We start from the raw sequence: 20,121 nt of genomic DNA, 5'->3' as shown, positions 1-20,121 counted from the left end.
GTTACTTTAGCACATGTCAGAAAGGTAGCTCAGACATTTTAAATCAATACAAATGTCTAGTGGTGTGAGTTGAAGTTCAAGTTATATAGAGAGCATAAAATCAATGTATTCACCAGAGAAATACTCACAGAATGGATAGTTTCACTCCCATCTTTTAACCTGTGCATATTTTATGATAATCTCAAGGGAAGTCATTTCTACAGAAACAAACTCAGTTTCCTTCATTCATCACCTTTATTTCTAACATTCCTCAAACTGCATAAATATAAATATTTGCTCCAGTATCCAATTATTACTTGACATCTTTTAGGGGACTTATTAAAAGAAAAAATAAGAATGCAAACACTTTATTGCACAGATCCTATTTTTTTTAATAATTTGGTAATCTACAGTAGGAAGTACTACAAAGGGAACATCTTAATATACAATCACAAAGATAGACAAAAGAGTTGAGTACACACATAGAAGGATCTCTAACAGTTCACTGTAAGGTAAACATCAACAAACGAACTACAAGCTCAGGTGGCTACTTAATATACAGATTCAGGTGCTACTGAATATACTTTCAAAATAGGAAAAAATATTTGGCAGAAATTATAAAGCACTATACAAAATATACATACATAAGAGACATTTGTAAACAAGATAGCTAGATGTGCTTCAAAGGAAACAAATAAGGGTTTTTTCCGTAAAACAAAGAGCTGTAAACTATACAATACTTCCCAGACAGAAATGTCATGATTATGGAGAACATTAGTGTTTGGTTTCCCTGGTGGCGAACCTTTGGCACTCCAGATGTTATGGACTACAATTCCCATCAGCCCCTGCCAGCATGGCCAATGCTGGCAGGGGCTGATGGGAATTGTAGTCCATAACATTTGGAGTGCCAAAGGTTCGCCACCATTTCTACCTAATTTAAATGTGATACTGAAGCAAAAGAATTCACTTGTGGGACTTGGTACTTACACAGTGTTTGATCTAAACTGGGCTTCCACCTGTGCAAAGGAGCAGTGCACCATGCCCAAGTGCTTTGCATAAGTAGCAACCCAATTTAAACAAGCTCTGGTTGAGTGTACAGTCCCCAAGGAAATGGCTTTTGTCTCAGCTGTCACCAAGTCGCAGCCAGACCACCCTCTTCAAGACTCCAGTTGGTTTTAATCATTCAAGAGTGAATTGAAGGAAAATGAAACTACTAATCATGGAATGGAAAATTGCAGACTTGCTAGTCATTTAATTTTCTTAGCAAAGATTCCTAAAAATGAACAAAATCCCAACTAGATCATCCTTACACTCACAGAAACGCATTTAGCACATTTCTATGTGCTAACATACAGCCAAGTTAATAATTGGGCTATGCTTGGATGACTATCTTTAGAGAAAAGAGGGAAATGCCCTGTAGAAGGGTCAGAATTAAATGAGCTTTTGGGAGAAAATACAGCAAGGGGCGGGGGGAGGAGATTATTTTCTGGATCCCAGGCACTGAACTCTAATTCTCTTTCTGGAATGCTGCATTCTAAAAACCAAACCAAGTACATTTGGTCCAAAAAAAAAAATCAGACAAATTCAACATATTCTGTAATACAAAAAAATTCAAATAAGGTTTAGCAAAAAAAAAAATCTTTTTTAAGACACTCACATTCTAGCACCAAATAGCTCCAACACATCCCCCTGTTACAAAAAATGCCTTTTGTCATTAAAAAATTACAACATTTCTTTTTCATACAAATAAAGTTCACAATATGAAATGTATAGAGCTACCGAATGTACTTCAAAAAGAATGTGAAACCTCAGATGACTTGCTAAAAACAGCAAGCTTATCTACAACATAAGGCCCCCAAGCTAGGTTTTAAAATGTTATCTGATATGGATATTTTATCTAGATATGAGGCTGAAAAATACCCTCCCGCCACTTCACAACTTTTGTCATAAAACAGAAAAGAAAGCTGGATCACTAAATGCTTAAATTTACCTATGGTGATAATGAAGCAAAGTTGAAGTCATTAATGTCCTTGATGGCTTAGCAGTTTTTTGCCATGTGCTTCTGCATGTACTTTATACCACACAACGGCCTGAAGGTGAATTAGTATGATTTGAACCAAGACAGCAGAAACTGAATTCACAAGGAGTCTATAATTCCAGCCTAGAATAAAGAGCTGGATACAGCTATACAGGGAGACTCCATATTAGCAGAAAACCATGGTGTGAACTGGATGGTATGAGAAAGATCGTGGAGACACTTCCCTTCACCAAGTAGATCTTAACCAAGAGGCAGATGCTAGACATTGAAGACCTGCACTGTGATCTCTGATTCAAACTTCAGGTGCAAATGGCTCCTAGCAACAGCGTCAACCCCTACCTCTTAAAATACACATAACAATTCACAATAAACCACTATTATTTCTTAATCGTAATCTTATCTGTAGAACTTTAAATAGCTACAAATGTGGCCCTCCCACCCCAGGGGACCTCTACCCTGCCCCCTCACGAAACCAGTAAATACATCAGCTCAGCCTAGGTCCGAAGTTTCAGTAAGTCTGCTTCTTCCCAGATTATGTCAAATCAGTGGCAAAGCAACAATCATCGAAAAGATAGAGCAACCAATGCAATCAGCAGCAAAATGGATACGCTACATTCAAAACGATACACACTACCAAAGTATTTACAGGCAATCCCACCCACCTCCCACCCCCCACCTCCAAACACATCTTGCAAATTGTAAAAGTATTTTTGTAAAAACACAATATGGTAACAGTTTGACCGGTTATATTTTGGGAAGGCATTTAGGGGGGGACCGGGGGGGGGGGAGGAGAGTCTTCTCTTTACACACCCTGCTTAAGTGGCGCTGACAGTTTTTCTGCAAGAAAATACTACACAGTGCTGATTTCTGAAAGTAAGACAAGACTCTACGAAGTCCTATTTGCAACTTCAGTTATTAGGAGGGCTTTTTGTGAGGACTATTCCGCGAAGCATCTTTTCCTCGCCTTTGCCGGACACAGTCTTTGTCGGATGAAAGTGCATTGAAAGAGTCAGCCGGGGTCCCTGACTTTGGCAAATCTTTACCTACATTCTGTTTTCTTGCAGCAGAAGACTGAGGCAGAACGGGATCTCTTCCTTTTATGTCCACAATAGTGTTAGCAGACTGGGGTCTCTCTTGGCTTCTGGGTTTCCCCTCCAAGTTTGAAGGGGGAACATGTTCTTCCGCAGGTGAAGCCACAGAGTGTAACCCCAACACTGAAATACTCTTAGTCATTTCTGGTCTTCCCTCTGCTGAGGAAGAGCTGGCTTGTTTTATTTCCCTGCAGCTCACTGCAACTGGTTCTGATGACCCCGGCTTAGCCTTTGCTACAGGCACAACAAGAGCTTCCTGTCTACATTCGGGGAAGTTGGATGGGCAGTCGAGCTGTTTTGTAACTGTGGTAACTGTGCGACATGAACTTTGCAAAGCAGTCGCGGGGGAATGTTTTGCAGCATGCTGCTTGCTTCCTTCGGCCAACTGTTTTTGATTTGTGTGTCCTTTCCCTTTAACATCTTGGGAACTCTTGCTACCTGGGACTGCCTTTTCCGCAGCCTTCCCTCTGGTATCACAACCAGCAAACGAAAGATCCATTTTCCCACAGTCATTCTGAAAATAAAGTGCATCTGTGCATTTTTTCCCTTCAGGCTGCTTTTCTGCAAAGGAACCCGGATGGCTTGGGCCCTTGTCCCCGTGTTTGCTTGGCACAGGACAATCTTTCACAACAGCTACCTTCGGAGGCAGAGTTTGCTTGCCCCGCGCATGGAGCGGCTTTTGATCAAGAGGGTCACTTAAGCTTGCCATTTCTTGCCTTTGAAAACGCTTAGTGTTCTCGGGGGCTGCTGCCACTGCATGGCTATTACTGGAGGATTTGAGCTGTTTTTCAGGCATGGAGCTATTGATTAGGATTGAGGGCTCTGACCTACATTCTATGACTAAATGCCTTTCTACCTGGATATGCTCATTATTTAGCTTTCTTTGAGAGTTTGAAGGGCATGAAAAGGAATCCAGTGCAGTTTTACTGATGTTTTTCTCCTCCTTCCGAGAACCTGCCAAGACCTGAACACCAGTTTCTTTCTCTTTCACGTTTGCAGCTGTTTGCTTTTGTGTCGGTGTCAATTTGTCCGAATGCTTTGATTTAGAGGAACAGGCATCGGGAACGTGTCTGGATTTAACAGCGCTGTTTTCCACACATGATGCAGATCTGAGATTATCTTGGTTAGTGTAACACACAGGGACCACAGATGGCCTGTTGATAGAGTCCTTTACAGCAGGAACGTTAGAACTGCTACCTTGTTGCTTTGAAGTAATACTGGGTTCTTTGTCACCAGCTGGTGACATAGCCGGGGGCTGTGTATTTTTGGACTGCTTCTGCTCTTTCGTCCCTGGTTCTCGAGGGGTGCCCTTCTGCATACCAACCAGCACTTTTTCCATTTTAGCTGAATTTGTATCTGTTGATGTTTGTAACGACTTTGGGGGAAGTGAGGTTTCTGACCGTAAATGTGCACTCGTTTTCTGCATGCCCAACTCATTTCCTAAAGACTGTTTCGTGGCGGCATTATCCTCTTTCGCATGTAGCTTGAGCACATCTTTGGGCTTTGCTTTTGAGCTGACTGCCTGCGCTTTTGCTGTTCCTTGTGTTTGCAGAGGAGCAGCTGACTCAAAGGAACATCTCTGGATGTGTTTAGGGTCTTGACTTGGCAGTGCTTCTGTACCAGGCCTTTTTGTTGATGGATCCTCAGTAACCTCCGGCTTCTCTTGTTGCAGGACATCACTCCTTTGGGCCCTCATTTGGCTGTCAGCCACTTCTTTTGAGGCTTTCTTCTCTTTTCGTTTAGCTTTCTCAGAAGCGCCCTGTGCTATGGAAGATTTGCAGGGTGTCAAAGCAGCATCATGGCCTTGCAGGCTGCTCGATTTAGCTTCACTTGCAGTTAACTGGGTTACCTCTTTCTTTTGGTTAGCTACCTTCAGTGGTGGATCACATTTCAGGCTCAGGTTGCAGGGCATTTTTTTAGATGGCTGTTCTGCAGCCACAGCCGTTGTTGATGAGTTCTGAATATTTTTATTAGGCTTTGAAGTCTGAAGCTCCAGTAGGTCAGATTTGTAAGACCTGGATTGTTGGCATGTTGGTGGTTGCTCTTTCTGATAGCTGGGCTCAACCTTCACACTGCTGCCACTTTGGCACATGGGTGTGACGGAACACGCAGCTTCATTTTTGGCACCCTGGTCTCCTGGAAATGCACCTGACGATAAGTCTGAGGATACCTTGGAAGCCTGTGGCCCTGAAAGTAAAGCAATATCTAATGTTCCTTCAATTGGTTTCAAGCAAGACGCAGACCTCCCTTCCAGCTTATATTCTGAAGGACTCTTCCGGACTGGGGACTCTGTAGAAATCAGGGTAGATTTTTCCATGCCGCTGTCTGCTCGGCTGTTCAAGGCTTTGAGAGGAACAAAAGAAACAGAGCTAATCTGACCAGAATGAGCACTGCTGATATATGACCAGCTGTCAGCTGACAAATTTGAATCCTGCTGTATGTTCATCGGTCTGACTACATTGAGTTGATGGCATTCATGTATATTTGATGTCAATTTCGACTTCAGCACTGGACAAGGGCTGTCATCCTTTTCTTCAAAGGACATTTTCTTCCGAAGATAATCAATATTTGCAAGCTTGTTATCTAATCTTTCACATTTGACAAATTCTTTCATTGGTGCAATTTTATCTGCATTTTCTCCCTTCCCATTCAACATCTTGTCAGATGATTGAGGCAGTACATCTTGTAACGTACATGGAGGGGAAATTCTTTTGAAGTCATATGACAAATGACTGAATTCATTAAGTGAGGGGCCATGACATGGTGTGTGCACATCTGAAGCAGTGCAATCATTTGATCTCATGTTTGCGTTCTTTTGAAGAGTATCTTTTAGCATGCCACCTACCAACTGTGTCTCCGGAGCTGCGAATTTAGCTTCAGAGTGATTTGATCTTTCCATAGTTTTCTGAAATGTTTTTTTGCCTTCTTTCTCCTCCAGGCATGAGGTAACAGGGCTTTCTGATTCACCAGAAGGTTCATGCACAGTGCTTGCTTTCTGTAAATAATCTTGTTTCTCTGCCGGATCTTGCTTTTTTACAACTATTTTGACCTTTAATTTTTCCCTGTCCAGGTCATCAACGGACTCTTGTCTGCCCAGTTTTCTAGAAACGGGTCGTTTCAGGCAGCCTTGCTCTGCAGGCCTTACTCGTGTGAAAGATGGGGCATCTAATGCGTTTTCATCTAGACTCTGAAGGGTTACGTCTCGTGGAGACACCTCCCTGTTAACCTCTTCCTGAGTGACCTCCAGGCTGTGTTTGCGTGAGCATAAGTGTTTCTTATCAGTCCCATAAGAAGGGGCAAGTTTCTCTTCAGACTGAACTCTCTTGAGCAATGGAGACCTTGGGGGCTCTGCGCTTTTCGGCCGAACTATATGTCTGACAATAGTTGGAGGGGAGTGCATTTTACTAGGGAAGGCCTGAGTGATTTTTGCAGTTCCAATTGAGTGTCCCAGTAAAGGTGATGGAGACCGCTGAGGGGATGTTGGCTGAGGTGTTGGAGAAGGAGTCCGTGCCAGAGGTGAGAGAGGGATGCTACCAGCTGATTTACGTCTTCCTGATCTATATCTTTGCCCCCCGAGCTTGGGACCCAAACCATGAAGGGTGCTGGGTCTAATATGTCCTGAACCTGCAGGAGAATTGGGTGCACTTGAGCTTGGGGAGCTGCTCTGAGAAGAATTTGTCCCTGCAAAAGAAACAAATAAAATTTAACTAGGTTCTGTATATATAAATGAATGCATTATGGAAGGCTTTACTTTGACACATGTTGACCAGGAAAGCACTTGACATTAACATACTACATATTGCAGCTTTTAGATCTTCCTTGTCTGCTTCTTCTTTCAAGATTAAATGTTCCAAAACGGACAGACTTCTACATTTTTTTTCAGCAAACTCTACCAGCTGACCCACCATAGGCCTCCTCTAGCTGACACTTTTCAGAATTAACATATAACACCAGAGGTGGCGCGAGGGAAAACTCCACCCAGGGTATGTGCGCGCTCTGCGCCCCTGCTGCAGCGCCGCCACCCCCCCGCCCCGGAACGCCCCCGCCATGCCCCCTCCACGGCCTGGTCATGCCTCCACTGTGGCTCCGCCCGAGGTGTCCCGAGGTGTTGTGCCCCACCATGCCTCATTGGTACTATGCCTCTGTATAGCACTTTATATTACTGGATAATATAAGTGGCTCCTTCATTAGCTTTAACATTAGCTTTAACATTTTGATTGGTCAACCATCTGCCAAACTTTTTATCAACTCAGACCTCTATAAACTCTGATGGGGCTCTCTGTGCAATGAAGCAAAACCGAAAATGAAATAGCCAATGCGGTATCTTGCATTGAACCAACTTTTGCTACTTAAAGAATTTAGAAAAGCTAGCCCTCACCCCATTAGAGCAGTCTTCAAACTAGGCTTTTTTTAGGGCGGGGGGGGGGGAGGCTTTTACCCAGGGCAGAACATATTTGCTTGCCTCCACTGAAGTTAAGAGATGAGACCAACTCATGCATTATCTCTGTGTGAATGTAAGCTGGCAAAGAAGACTGCAATCCACTGTTTTTGTACAGTAAATCCCAATTCCTCTTCCCTTCTCAAACACTCACCTGAGGGAAAGTCGGGGGTGGAGCGAAGGCTTGGTGTTGGTGAGCGGGGAGACAAGCTGTGAGTTGGAGAGCCAGGCAAGCTCTCTCCTGATGAGAGCGATCGATTCAGGCAGGAGAAACTCCGACTTGTGTGAAGAAGGGGTGAGGTTTGCTTGGCCAGCTTTTTAAACAGAGATCTCCTCCTAGTTGAGTACAGAAGGTCTTGGTCAAATACAGACTCCTGACAACATATCACTGGCTACAGTAGAATGTTTTAATATCTAAACCGGTTCTGTGAGAATAACAATGCTCCAAACTGTACCATGTGCATTTAACTGGATTTTATTTGTTTTGGGCTGTTTCCACACAGCCAAAATATCCCAGGGCAAGCAAGAAAAATATCCTGTGCAGCCAAGAATTCCGCAGTTCCCGGTGCACATGCAGGCCTGCCCCGGTGTTGCCCCGCGATATTTACCTTATCCTAGGATTTTTTAAAATTGCCAGTTTGGAGATTCTTTTAAAAAATCCTGGTGTGACCTTGCTTGTGTCTGCTACTGTGCAAAAACCAATTGGGAGCAGGACCGGTTTATTTTTCCCAACCAGCCTCACGATCTCCCCGCCTAACATTAATTCAAGCTGCCATTCAAAAACAACAGCCAATCATAATGCGGGACACTGGCACGCTCAGAGGTGCTTGCAGCTGCCTCTCAAAAGCAACAGCCAACGCTTCTGAAGTAAATACAGAATTCCTGGGCTCGTGCAGAGCAAACTGGAGCATTTCCTCCTGGTCCTAACTTGGCTCCTGGGAAGAAGCGGGGAGCCCGTCTTGGAAGAAGAGCAGAGATGGAAGAAGGAAGAGGCATAATATGAGCGATTAGTTCAAGAGCTCAGTATAATTGTGCCATGCGAAAATGGCCTTTCGCTGGGGAAATGATTCCCATTTAGATAAAAACTAGAGCCTGCTCCACACAAAGAACTAAATTACTATCAAATACTAACAAATACTCTGTAGTCAGATTTCAAAATTGAAGGAAGCATTTGTTCACTGTAAAATTTTACAGAATTTGGTATATTTTATAGGACTCACAACGTACATAAATCAGTCAAAACAGCACACATTGAAATACATATAGAGAAGCTCTCTCTTGTTTCAGGAAACCTGTTCTACACATTACCTAATTTTGAAGATTTAAGATGAAGAGAGTAGAAGATTTACTGAAAGTGCACTTTAGGCATACAAAATTGTGGGGGAAAACCCTGAAATAAATGAGCCGAAAAAACAGGAAGTTCTTATTGGGAGTTCCTCTTTAGAAGAAGCAGAGTGACTTTCTGGAATCAAAAGAAATACCCTTTTGACAGGAGAGAGTTCAATCCTAAATGTTCCAGAATGTCTCCTTGTCTCTGCTGGAGAACCTTGAGTAATCTTTTAAAGACACAGAAGTGTATTTTGACAAACATTAGAAGCGAATTCAGAATGAAGCGTCTACTACTCACCTTTCCAAACTCTCCTTCTTTTTGGTTTTTTTACTGCGCCTAACCATTTGGCCCCTATAGCTATTTCTTCTGGCTGGTCCTGTTTTTATCGAGGTATTCTCAAAGGGGGTTGTCGTAATTGACACTTTATTTCCACTCTGCCAAAAGAAGAATATTTCAAGTTTAAGTCATTGCAGTTCCTACTACAAACTCCAATACTGGGTTCTGCTTCTTGTTTGAATGGTCAGGAAAAACATTTCTCTTGTGTCAGTTTCCTAAGCAACCCTTAAGCCCAACTTGAACCATCTGTTTTATTCCTATTCATTGCTTATGGCTGCAATCCTAAAAACACTTTCAAGGGAGTAAGCTCCATTGAATTAATTCAGTTTGCAGTGAAGCTCCGAACAAATGGGAGTTTTGCATTTTAATACAAGCTGCCTGTTACATTTGTAAACTGACAGAGCTGTGCAACTTCATAGAAGTAATATAATACTCAGTCACAAAAGTCATATAATAATAACATGAATTAAACATCTGAGTTCACTAGGAAATGAATACAAAGTAGGTTTGGTGTGTTTTTTTTAGAAAAGAAACCCAGTCTTTGGTCTTATAATCTAAATATTCACACAGATGTTGTAGCAGCAACATCTTTAATAAAATAATATTAATGTGCTTTCTAATTAAGAGTACAGAATACCAGAGGTAGGAGTACATATTCTGAGAAAAGGGATTTAAGACCAGTTTCTCCTCTTTCTCTCATGGATAAAAATTAAATCAACTGTCCTCTCAAACTGCACGTTCAAATGCATATGCAGGTGCCTTCTTTTTCACCATCTGGTGGACGGATGAAGTATTTACAAGAATCACCTAAACACTTTCTGCAAAAAACCTGAAATCGTTAAGTAAAGTAGTACTTGGTGCCAAAAGCAGTCATCGACAGCTGTTACATGATAACCACCTTAGAGGTTTTGAAAGAACTTCTTGACTGCTCGGTGGTAACATGGCTTTTAGTTTCACTAATGAAGAAAAACAAAGTTACAACTAGAAGGCCTGTCCGTTATGTGGCAAAGACAAGGACCAGCTGCAGAGCACCCCTTTTAATACAGCAGCGACATTTGTCAGGTGTTATCAGAAACACTGAATGAGGATGAAATACGATTACACAGTTCAGAGAAGGAATAATTGCAAGGAGTGCTCCGTTTTATATCATTACGCCTGTGCTATTTTTCTCATCATTGACTTGGGAATGCCTCTCTGTTGCCACTGCGTGTCTGCCTGCCCCATCTCTGCGAGGGCAGCATTAGGGCATCAGTTTTATTATGTTTAAGTGGTTTTATTAATCCTTGGGCTTCTAGCTATTTTCCGCTCGACTAGTCAAACGTACATGGCCCAGAACCACCAACGAATGCCCAGAGCAACCGAGGGAGAGTTGCAATAACAGAATTATTTATAGGTTATGTGGGCTCTTCTGGTTTCAAAAGAGAGAAAAAATGTGAAAGACATATTGACAATTTGAATAACAGGAACTTTTCTATGCCTTTTATGTTTGATCAGAAATTGGGGTCATTTGAAGCTAATATTTATAAATAACTTACACACTAGGCAAGTTTAACATAATTTTCATAACTGTGCCTGCCAACTGGGCATCTTGAGATGTAAAGCAGTTAAAAAGTACAACCCAGGATAAGTTAAATGAACATGTGAGTTCTGTCTGCACCAGAGGCATAGCAAGGGGGGAAAGCGCCCAGTGCACCGGTAAGTCATCCACCCCCATCCTGCCCCACCCCCACAGGGGTGCGCACCCAGTGGATCGCAGCCCCCCCCGCACCCCCTTGGAGATACACCTCTGGTCTGTACCCTACCACTGCAATCAAATCTATAAGCTAACCTGAGCCAAACAAATGCAAGTCTAGAAGGTCCAGAAGGTAAAAAAATACAGTGAAAGCATAATTTGTTTTTTTTTTTAAAAACATACCTTTAACAACAGTTCTATAACTTCTGTGTGAACGAGGCCATGTATAGGTTCTCCATTGATATGAGTAATCAGATCATTAGCCTTCAGTCCAGCTTGGTAAGCTGGGCTTCCTTCTTCTACATTCTAGAGACCAAAAGGGAAAAATATCTTTATATCACTCCCATTTTTAAAAATATAACATCAGAAAAGAATATAATTTCCTTCCATATTTCACAAGAAGGAATAAAGAAAGATGGATTTAATGTTTTCCCCCTGGCTTTCAAACCACTTATGTTCTGGTGTAAGTACAAGACATGTGAATAGCTTCAATTACTTTCATACACTTCTTGATATAATTGAATGAGAACTTGAAAAGTGACTTTCTTGATTAAACGAAGGTTACCATTTTAAATGGAGATCCAAAAACGTTCATATCCGAGACACTGCAATTTTGAAACAACTGCTGTGGTTTATAAAACTGTTTGTTTGCTGCCTATACAATAATGCCTTTTTGTCAAGATCCTCAAACCAGTTTTTAATTTAAAACCATGAAAGAGAAAAACAAAAGGAGAAACTGACTCAGAAAAAAAAAGATCTGTTTTAAATCTCCACATTTCAAACCACTTTAAATGGGATAAGTGTTCTTTGGGGGGGGGATCTGACATGCTATATCATAGGGTATTATTGTATCAACCGAAAGTTAACTGAGTAGACATTATTTAATGTTGCTACAGTTAAAGTCCATGATACTACTGAGTCTTCTAACAGACAAAAATAAAGCTCATGTTATATTTAAAAAAAAAGAAAAAACAGAAAACAAAATTATTTTTTCTCTTTCTTTCACACAATTGAATATGTTCAAATTGATATACACAAATTTATTAATCCAGATCAGGCAATGAAACTGTTGCCAACATTTAGCCAACTAAACATCTTTCATCCATTAAGAATCTGTCTCACTGATTTTTTTTCTTTTCTGCAATGAATAATTAATTTAAGGGACACAACTCTGACTCCATTCAGTTTTTCAACAAATCGCTAACAAAGAATCATGACTAGAGTTAAGTTCCAGCTCAACAACGTCCCTGGAAATCCTGCTTCTGAATCTCAAGGGGAATCAGGCTGCAGAAACTGCTGCAGTTTGCTCCTGTCAATGCCTTGGTTGACCTTTGGAACGAGGAAATGACCTGAGCAAGCTCCTAGGTGTCCTCTCTCAGGTTGAAGAACCAAGACAGCCCCTTAATGATGATTAAAAGACTAGGGAGATGGCTAGAGCCCCAAGAGAGAATGGCTTGTGATGAACCAGACAAGGAATGGGCTAGGACTCATTTTAAAGTGTACTCTGTGGCAGTGATGGCAGTGAAGAAACAATATTTCTTTGCCAACCTTGCATATGCACAATAAATTTAATTACAATTTCTTTTTTCAAACCAAGTCAACTTTCAAAAAACCAAAGGCCAGCAGATGCACCCCCCCCCCAAAAAAAACCTCCTAAACAAACGAAATGATGATGGAGAAATATTACAGCAAAAGTACGTTGGGAAATGATTTCTGTAACTATTTCTCAAGGAACAGGTGAAGAGCTACCTTTCTCCCCTAAATGTTTCCTGTTGAATTGTGTAGACTTTCCCCCTCAAGATATTCAAGAATTTATTTAAATGCCATAACCTCAGCAATATCAATCTAGTTAGATGCTGGAAAAGGAACAACACTCCAAATAAAGAGCAGTTGGAGAAACGAAAGGAGCCTGGACAGTTGAGTAAGGTCCTCTTCGGGGACGGGGCGGGATAGAAATTTAAAGTATAAATAAAATAAATAAAATAAATTACACGGTAAAAAGCTAGATGTTTGATAAATGGAATGGTTTTCCCACCAGGATGGTGAACTGAACCCAATAACATCTGTATGGTTTGTTTATAGGACTGAAGATAAAACATTATAGGACTGAAGATAAAACATGTCAAGCATTCAACTTTTTTCCTGACTATACAAAATACAAATATATGAATATAAAAGCAAACAAAGAGACCAACTATTGCTCTATTAGAAAGAGTTAAACCATATCCTAACGTATGGACTTCAGGAGAAAGCCAACTGCGACAAAATGGTCTCACAAGCCTTACAGAAAATCAGAGTTGGTGCCTTACAGACGTAGGGTGGAATCCTACAGACACTTATCTTGGAGTAAGCCCCATTGATCTTGCAGAGGTTATGGGATTTTCAACTAGTTCAGAATAGGGCAGTCAGGATGCTTAAAATGACATTAGCTCCCATTATGCTTCTAGGTCCAAATCAAATTTCTTGTGTTGATCTTTAAGGTCCTAACTAAACTTGGTACAATGTAGGGGTGTGACTGGAAAAAAATGGGAAAACACCTTATTAGTATTTTACAAGGGTTTCCCCCCCCCCCCCATGGAGGCAATTTAAAGGGGTCTAAAAGCAGATCCTGAATAATGCTGAAGGTAGGCATCATCTGTCAAGAATTTGGGCATGATCTTAGATGCCTCCATATCAATGGAGGCACAGATCACAAACGTGGCCAGAGTAGCATTTTCCCATCTGTGCCAGGTCCAGCAACTGATCCCTTACCTATCTTGCCCTGGCTTAGCCACAGTGATCCTCACAAACTGGTAACCTCCAGGTTACACCATACAGGGCTGTCCTTGAGACTGCTCTGGAAACTTCAACTGGAAGAGAATGAGTGGCCTGGGTCCTTATGGGGACTCTGTGGAGGGCACACATTCAGCCAGTGCTCTGCCAGCTACACTGGCTCCAAGTGGAGTACTGAATCAGATTCAAGGTTCTGGTTTTAACCTTTAAAACTCTTAACAGTTTGGAACCTATCTGTGGGACCACCTCTCCTAGCATACCCCCCCCCCCAAAGAGAACTTTATGCTCAGCTGAGAACGACGTAGGGGTGGTCACTGGCCCAAAATCTATGCACCTGTGCTCAACCAGAGCTACAGCCTTCTCAGCTCTGGCACCGGCCTAATGGAACTCTCGCTCAAGTGAGACCCAGTCTCTGAAGGATTTGGTCCACTTCCACAGGGGTTGAAAGCAGAGATGTTTTGCCAGGCCTATGGTTGAGGACAGCAGCAGTGTTCATTGAGCTGGTCTCCCCTCCCTCCCTCCCTCCCTCCCACCTTCCTTCTTTATTTCTTTCTGCTTTTCCTTTCTCTTCATTTGAGTCTAAATTCTTTCCTTCCCGCTCTCCCCCCGCTGTCTGACTCTACAGTGAATGTTTTATGATGCCATCAGAATATTGTTTTGTAAGGTTTTAATGTAGTAATATATAATTTTAATAGTAATGTATGATAGAAGTCGCTCTGAGCCCAACTTGATTGGAAAGGGGAGGGGTAGAAATTGAAAAATAAATAAATTTAAATCAATTCAAATAAATAAATAACATAAAATTAAAAATTAGTATGCTACTGTGAATGCTATACATTTCAATGAAATGCTATACATTTCAATGAAATGAACAGAATGTTTCCAGGAATTGTGCCTCTATCCCCATTTAGAGTAGTTTTATACACCTTTTCCCTTTTGAAATACAACTCTTAAGTTTCATTTTAAATCTACATTGATTTAGAAACTGATCCAAAATAACACCTTTAGTTTATCAGAGCTACCTTGGTAGGTTATTTCCCTTAGTGAACTAATCCTCTGACCTTGCCTGCAACCTAAGACATATATATATATATATATGACTGAAATTGTTTATACGGCTATTTAAGTTAATACCTCACTGCTGAGGTGATTGACTGGTAGATTCATACTTAGGGGATCTGGATTAAGTGGCCCATAGCCCCATTCCATCAACAGAATGCTCAGCTGAGCAGAAAACACAGAAACTCTATACAAAACAGACATTTTATTTATTGATTATTCAGATTTGGTACCCTGCTCTCCCCTGCCAAAGTGGACTCACTTTCAAAGGATACAGGGGGGTGCACACATGTAGCCACCAAAGGTAATTTTCACATAAATATGTCCCAATAAAATCCCTAGAATTAAATAAGAGTAATATACAAATTGTACATCCTAGAAGCCTACCACCAGGGTGCTAAAACACAACCAAGGATGAAGTAACACACCGTTCTCCCAATTTTGTAAACAAGGAAGAAAAAAAAGGGGGGGGAGAAGGGGAAGGAAGGGAGGCCAGCTAAGACGGACTTATCACCCCCATGCAGCTCTCCGTTATAGGCCTGGTGCAACAGCTCAGTCTTGTAAGCCTGGAGGAACTGCAGAGAATCACGCATAATTAGCCAACATGCCATCATGTTTGATTCAGAAAAGATTTGTATATCCAGGATCATCTGATGTATATTTGACAGGCAATTTCAAACACAGTCAACAAGAAAAGCTGGGGTGGGGGACCCTTTTTCCTCTTACCAAAACAATATGTTGAACTGTGTAGATGTCACTGTCACCTACGTACACCCTGATGGCTCGGAGAGTGAACCCATATTTCTTGCCAGATGTGTGAATTATGACTGGCTGCTGAGGACTTGCAGAAGCAGTTGAAGAATCACGGCTAGGAGAGGAATCCCTGGAGGAGGATGGATCTGAAGACATGGAGTGGGGGGACATGGGACTTCCCAAAGGGGACACACCAAATATATCTGGAAGAACAAGGTATATTCAAAGGAATGTTCTGACTTTGTGTACAAATGTTAACATTGACACCAACATATGGATTCATCAGAATATAACTGATCATCAGCAAATGCTTTCCTCCTACTCTGAAAATTTTCCAAAATGTTTACAGCTATATGTTTTACTTGTTACAAAACTGCCAATTTGGAAGTTTATGAACGCTTGGAAAGTTGTATGTACAGTTACATATTTCAATTATCGCCTTCTAGATTTCTAGCTTTACAACATCTACAAGCTGATTCTTGGACTGTTCTAAAGTTTGGACTTAAACAAAGATTTTAATTGAAGAGGATACTCATGCAACAAAGATGTGCTTATATTGTTATGTGTAATATAAGAATACCCACTGAAGGGTCTTTTTCTATCAACAAACAAAGAAATAGGTCATTCAGGTTTAAGAGGTAAATAACAACAGCAGACGCTTATGTGGCCATTCGCACAATACAAAATCATGCATTGGTGCATAAAATTCTACCATCAGAGATAGCTCCACTGTAGCAAATTTTCAGAACAGATGCAGGCGATATCTGCATACAGTGTTCTAAGCATTTGAGGCAGCTCATGTTTTCCTTTGTATTTCAAGGCTAAAGGAACAACCCAAAGGTCTATCACGTGAGAGCATCCTATTCTTCTCTATAAATTCTGTGAATGAGCAAAGGAAGTGCTATTCTGTTGCATGGACAAATAGTGATAGAAAAAAATCTTACTGATAGAAAAAATATTTTTACAAAGTAAAACACAAAGCCCTTTGTGTTCGCTAAACTCCATGCATGCACTGGAACCACTAGGTCATGTTCAAAATCTGAAAAACAGATTATTGTCTGTTTTATTACAGACTTAAAATAAATTAAAACAATGAAATCAGTACCTGAGACAATTATTGGTGCAAGAAAACTTGCATTGAGAACATACTGCATAAAGAAAAGGGTAATACAAGTATCAATTTCATAGTTATAATCATAATCTCTACCTCCTGGGATCATGAGGGACAGAGCACTGGCAGAGAGGGACTTTGTGACTTTTCCGGAGATTTTCTTTTTCTCTGTAGTGTCTAATCGCTGACGAGCCATACGAGATGCCAATTCACTGGATGGCTTTGAGGAATTATCTGTGCTGTCCACACTCTCACTTCTTCCATTTATCTGATCCAAGTGCTCTGAAAAGCTGCCAACTGCACAAAACAAGAGATGAACAAAATGACAAAACAAAACCAAGAGTTGAGGGGACGATGTTCTTATTCAGATGGTACAGTTTTTGATATTTCAGGCTTATGGATTATTATAGACCTTAGGTCCGAACAGACTGGTACTTTTTCACAGTAGACACCCATAGTCTTTACTTGCTTAACTACCCAAAACCAACATAAATCTCTCTTGAGGTAAAACATAAAGCAAAACCAAATACACCAAACAGGATCAACCTAGAGTGTATATTCCTAATCCTTGTTTATATGTATGGCAGCTAATTGAAAGACTCTGCTCTTCCACCTCAGCTCTGGCCCCTCAATAAACAACCAGTTCCTTATCTGGTTGTTACTTTGCTTTATCAGCTCAGGGTGACACTATTAGATTCTTCACACTGACTGAAATACACCCTTAGAGCAGATATGTTTTATGACCACAATTAAGGCAATTAGATGTTCACTCACAGGAATCAAAATCCAAAAACATACTCAAACTTTTCCTGTCAGAGAGATATCCTCCTCTCTCTCTGAGTCATCTAGTTGGTGCAGATTAGCATACCCAATCAGGTAGTTTCCCTGTTCCTCAGGAGTTTATGCCCTACATTTTAAACAAATAGTCTTGATACAGACTTGCACTTTTTGACTCATTTATGACTCATCCTCAAGGCCCGAGTTGAGACTGCTGCACCTCCCTGCTTAGGCGACGGGCTTATTTGGACCCGCCCACACAGCTTAATGGACCCAATGAGGTTCCAGGATGTTGTACAGGATTCCTGACCTTCTGGCAACTCTCGAGGAACTGATAGAGAGCTGGAATACCAGACTGTCTGAAACAATTGAGATTGTCGCACCCAAATGCTCTCTCTGCCCTCGTACCAAGCTGGCCCCCTGGTATGCAGAGGAGCTAAGGAGAATGAAATGGGAACTGAGACAGCTAGAGTGAGTGTGGCAATGTACCTGGGACAAAGGGGCGAGACACTCATTTAGGACATTTATTAAATCCTACGAGAAACCAGTTATGGAGGTTAAGAAGAATTTCTTCGCTGCCTCAATTGCCACTGCAAGTTCACGCCCGGCACAATTGTTTAGGGTAATTTGGTCCCTTACTAACTTCCCACAAGGGTTCAAAATCTCAGGAATTGGCTTTTAGCTGTGAAGCATTTGTGAGCTTTTTTGCTCCGCCATGATCTTGTTGCCACGTTTGATACAGTATGTGAACTCGAAACCCCTGGGCCATCCTCTGGTCCAAAATTGGACCACTTCAGACTGCTCGAAAGCACTGATGTGGACAGAATCCTGGCTGAAGTTTGATCTACCACTTGCCAGGATAACTGAAATCTCCCATTGCTACTACTACTTTCCTTTCTAAAAGTTTGGTCATCTGTTCCAGGAAGCCTTCATCCAACTCTTCAGTCTGGCTTGGAGGTCTGTAATAGAGTCTCGTTTATTGAAAACTTGACTCATTGACTCAATAAATAAATGCAATAGAAATAGAAATATCTGTAGCAAGTCTTTCACACAGTATGACCTCTTGTTTAGAAAAAAATGAAATGAGAAAAGACAAGTTGTGCAATCTATGCAATGGAAATCTGTTAAAATGCTCCTGAAGTTCCAACTTGGAGAATCTTAAGTTTCCAGAACAATACTCTCATAGGAAAGTAACGTGCTTTACTGAAACTCATAATAACTTGGATCTTAGAATTTGAGAATTTGTGGAGAACAAGCTTATTTTCTACAGTAGACATTATATTCTAACTTAACAAATCTAGGGGAATTTATCATTTTGAGCATGAAAAATATTTTGCTTGCATCCTACCTGACAACGTTGAGCTACTGATAGTGCTTGCTGGAGTTGTTACTTCCGCCTCATCTTGAATTGATTCCTCGTTAACAAAGGTAGCCTTCTCTTGTTCTTTACGGGATCTGACAGAACATGGGGATTCATCTTGATCTCCTTCAGCAGATATGGCCAATTTGGGAAGCAATCCTGAATTGTGACATTGCCTAGAACTTTCAGTATCAGATGAGACAGATGTAGATAACTGCTGCCTGTATTTCAAGTGATATTTGCATAATATAATTAATCAGATGCACACAAATTGAAACCAGAAGAGCACATAAAGGTTCACAGATACCACAGCAAACAGATTGTCACATACTCCAGGAAAACCAGTGTTTTTACAGTCATTTCTAACAAATAATGTGCAGGATTTGGACGGGTACAAATTTCAGCTCATGAAGTTCAGCAAGCAGCCTCTGACCATTTTTTCTCTGAGGCCCCTTCCGCACACGCAAAATAATGCATTTTCAAACCACTTTCACAACTGTTTGCAAGTGGATTTTGCTATTCCACATAGCTTCAAAGAGCACTGAAAGCAGTTTGAAAGTGCATTATTCTGCATGTGCGGAATGAGCCTGAGTCTCATCTGGGTTCCCGGTTTGAGTTCCCATTTAGGAGAATGGTAACCCGCTATAATGAATAAGATTGTTGTGGCCATTTCTTTCATACCATGGGTTTTGTTTTGAAGTGCTACCAGCACAGACAGAATTTCAGCATGCTGCTAAAACTAATATTCTCCTTTGGAGCTGTGTCATTCACAGACGGTTAGGTCACGCCCCCTACCGTCTGAGCAGGGCTAACTTGTTCATACAGGGGTGGTCCTTGTTCATACAGGGGTGGTCCTTCCCCTTTCCCTCCAGTTTTCATAGTCCTGTGTTCAAACAGGTCGCTGTTTTTGGAGCAGCTCCACAGAATCAAGAAATGGAGAAGACAAACCCTTCATCTTCCAATTCCTTGTCAGTGGAGAAGGCAGGGAGAAAGGGGAAGGCAGGCAAGGCACCTCGTTCTGGATCCACAAAGCTTTCTGCGACCCAGTCGGGCACTGATGAGGTGCCTGGGGGACAGTCACACAGTTCCATCTGCAGTGCCCCGACCCACTTGGGACCAGAGGGAGAGTCTGAGGACCTCCCAGACCCGCTGGGACCAGAGGGAGAGTCTGAGGACCTCCCAGGCCCGCTGTCATCGAGGCCAGTTCTGCAGTCTTTCTTGGAGTCTGAGGCCTGCATGGAAAGTGAAGATGACTCCACTCAGAGAGTACCATGAATGTATCAAGTGGGGATTGGGACCCCTCTACCTCTAGAGGAGTGGGTCAGGCTCTTCCCACGGGTCTTTG

General features: G+C 41.6%; 1 protein-coding gene across 10 annotated transcripts in view; it reads right to left on the bottom strand.

Annotated features, from left to right (window-relative positions):
• Positions 1–220: 220 nt before the first annotated feature.
• The window catches only part of MAST4 (microtubule associated serine/threonine kinase family member 4), a 312,250-nt gene continuing 292,349 nt past the window's right edge, over positions 221–20,121 (bottom strand). For 8 of the 10 annotated variants that reach the window (XM_048502661.1, XM_048502662.1, XM_048502663.1 and 5 more), the window contains 7 exons: positions 18,765–18,997; positions 16,736–16,936; positions 15,502–15,731; positions 11,128–11,250; positions 9,174–9,310; positions 7,701–7,882; positions 221–6,789 (listed from right to left, as the gene is read on the bottom strand). In XM_048502661.1, coding sequence (XP_048358618.1) covers positions 2,933–6,789; positions 7,701–7,882; positions 9,174–9,310; positions 11,128–11,250; positions 15,502–15,731; positions 16,736–16,936; positions 18,765–18,997 — 4,963 coding nt within the window. In that variant the 3' untranslated portion in view covers positions 221–2,932. The remainder of the gene's footprint in view (positions 6,790–7,700; positions 7,883–9,173; positions 9,311–11,127; positions 11,251–15,501; positions 15,732–16,735; positions 16,937–18,764; positions 18,998–20,121) is intronic. The other 2 variants (XM_048502657.1, XM_048502658.1) reach the window with 1 other exon arrangement.

The sequence above is a fragment of the Sphaerodactylus townsendi genome, linkage group LG07 (assembly GCF_021028975.2).
Source record: "Sphaerodactylus townsendi isolate TG3544 linkage group LG07, MPM_Stown_v2.3, whole genome shotgun sequence".
Classification (NCBI taxonomy): domain Eukaryota; kingdom Metazoa; phylum Chordata; class Lepidosauria; order Squamata; family Sphaerodactylidae; genus Sphaerodactylus; species Sphaerodactylus townsendi.
This window is presented reverse-complemented; position numbering and strand designations above follow the sequence as displayed.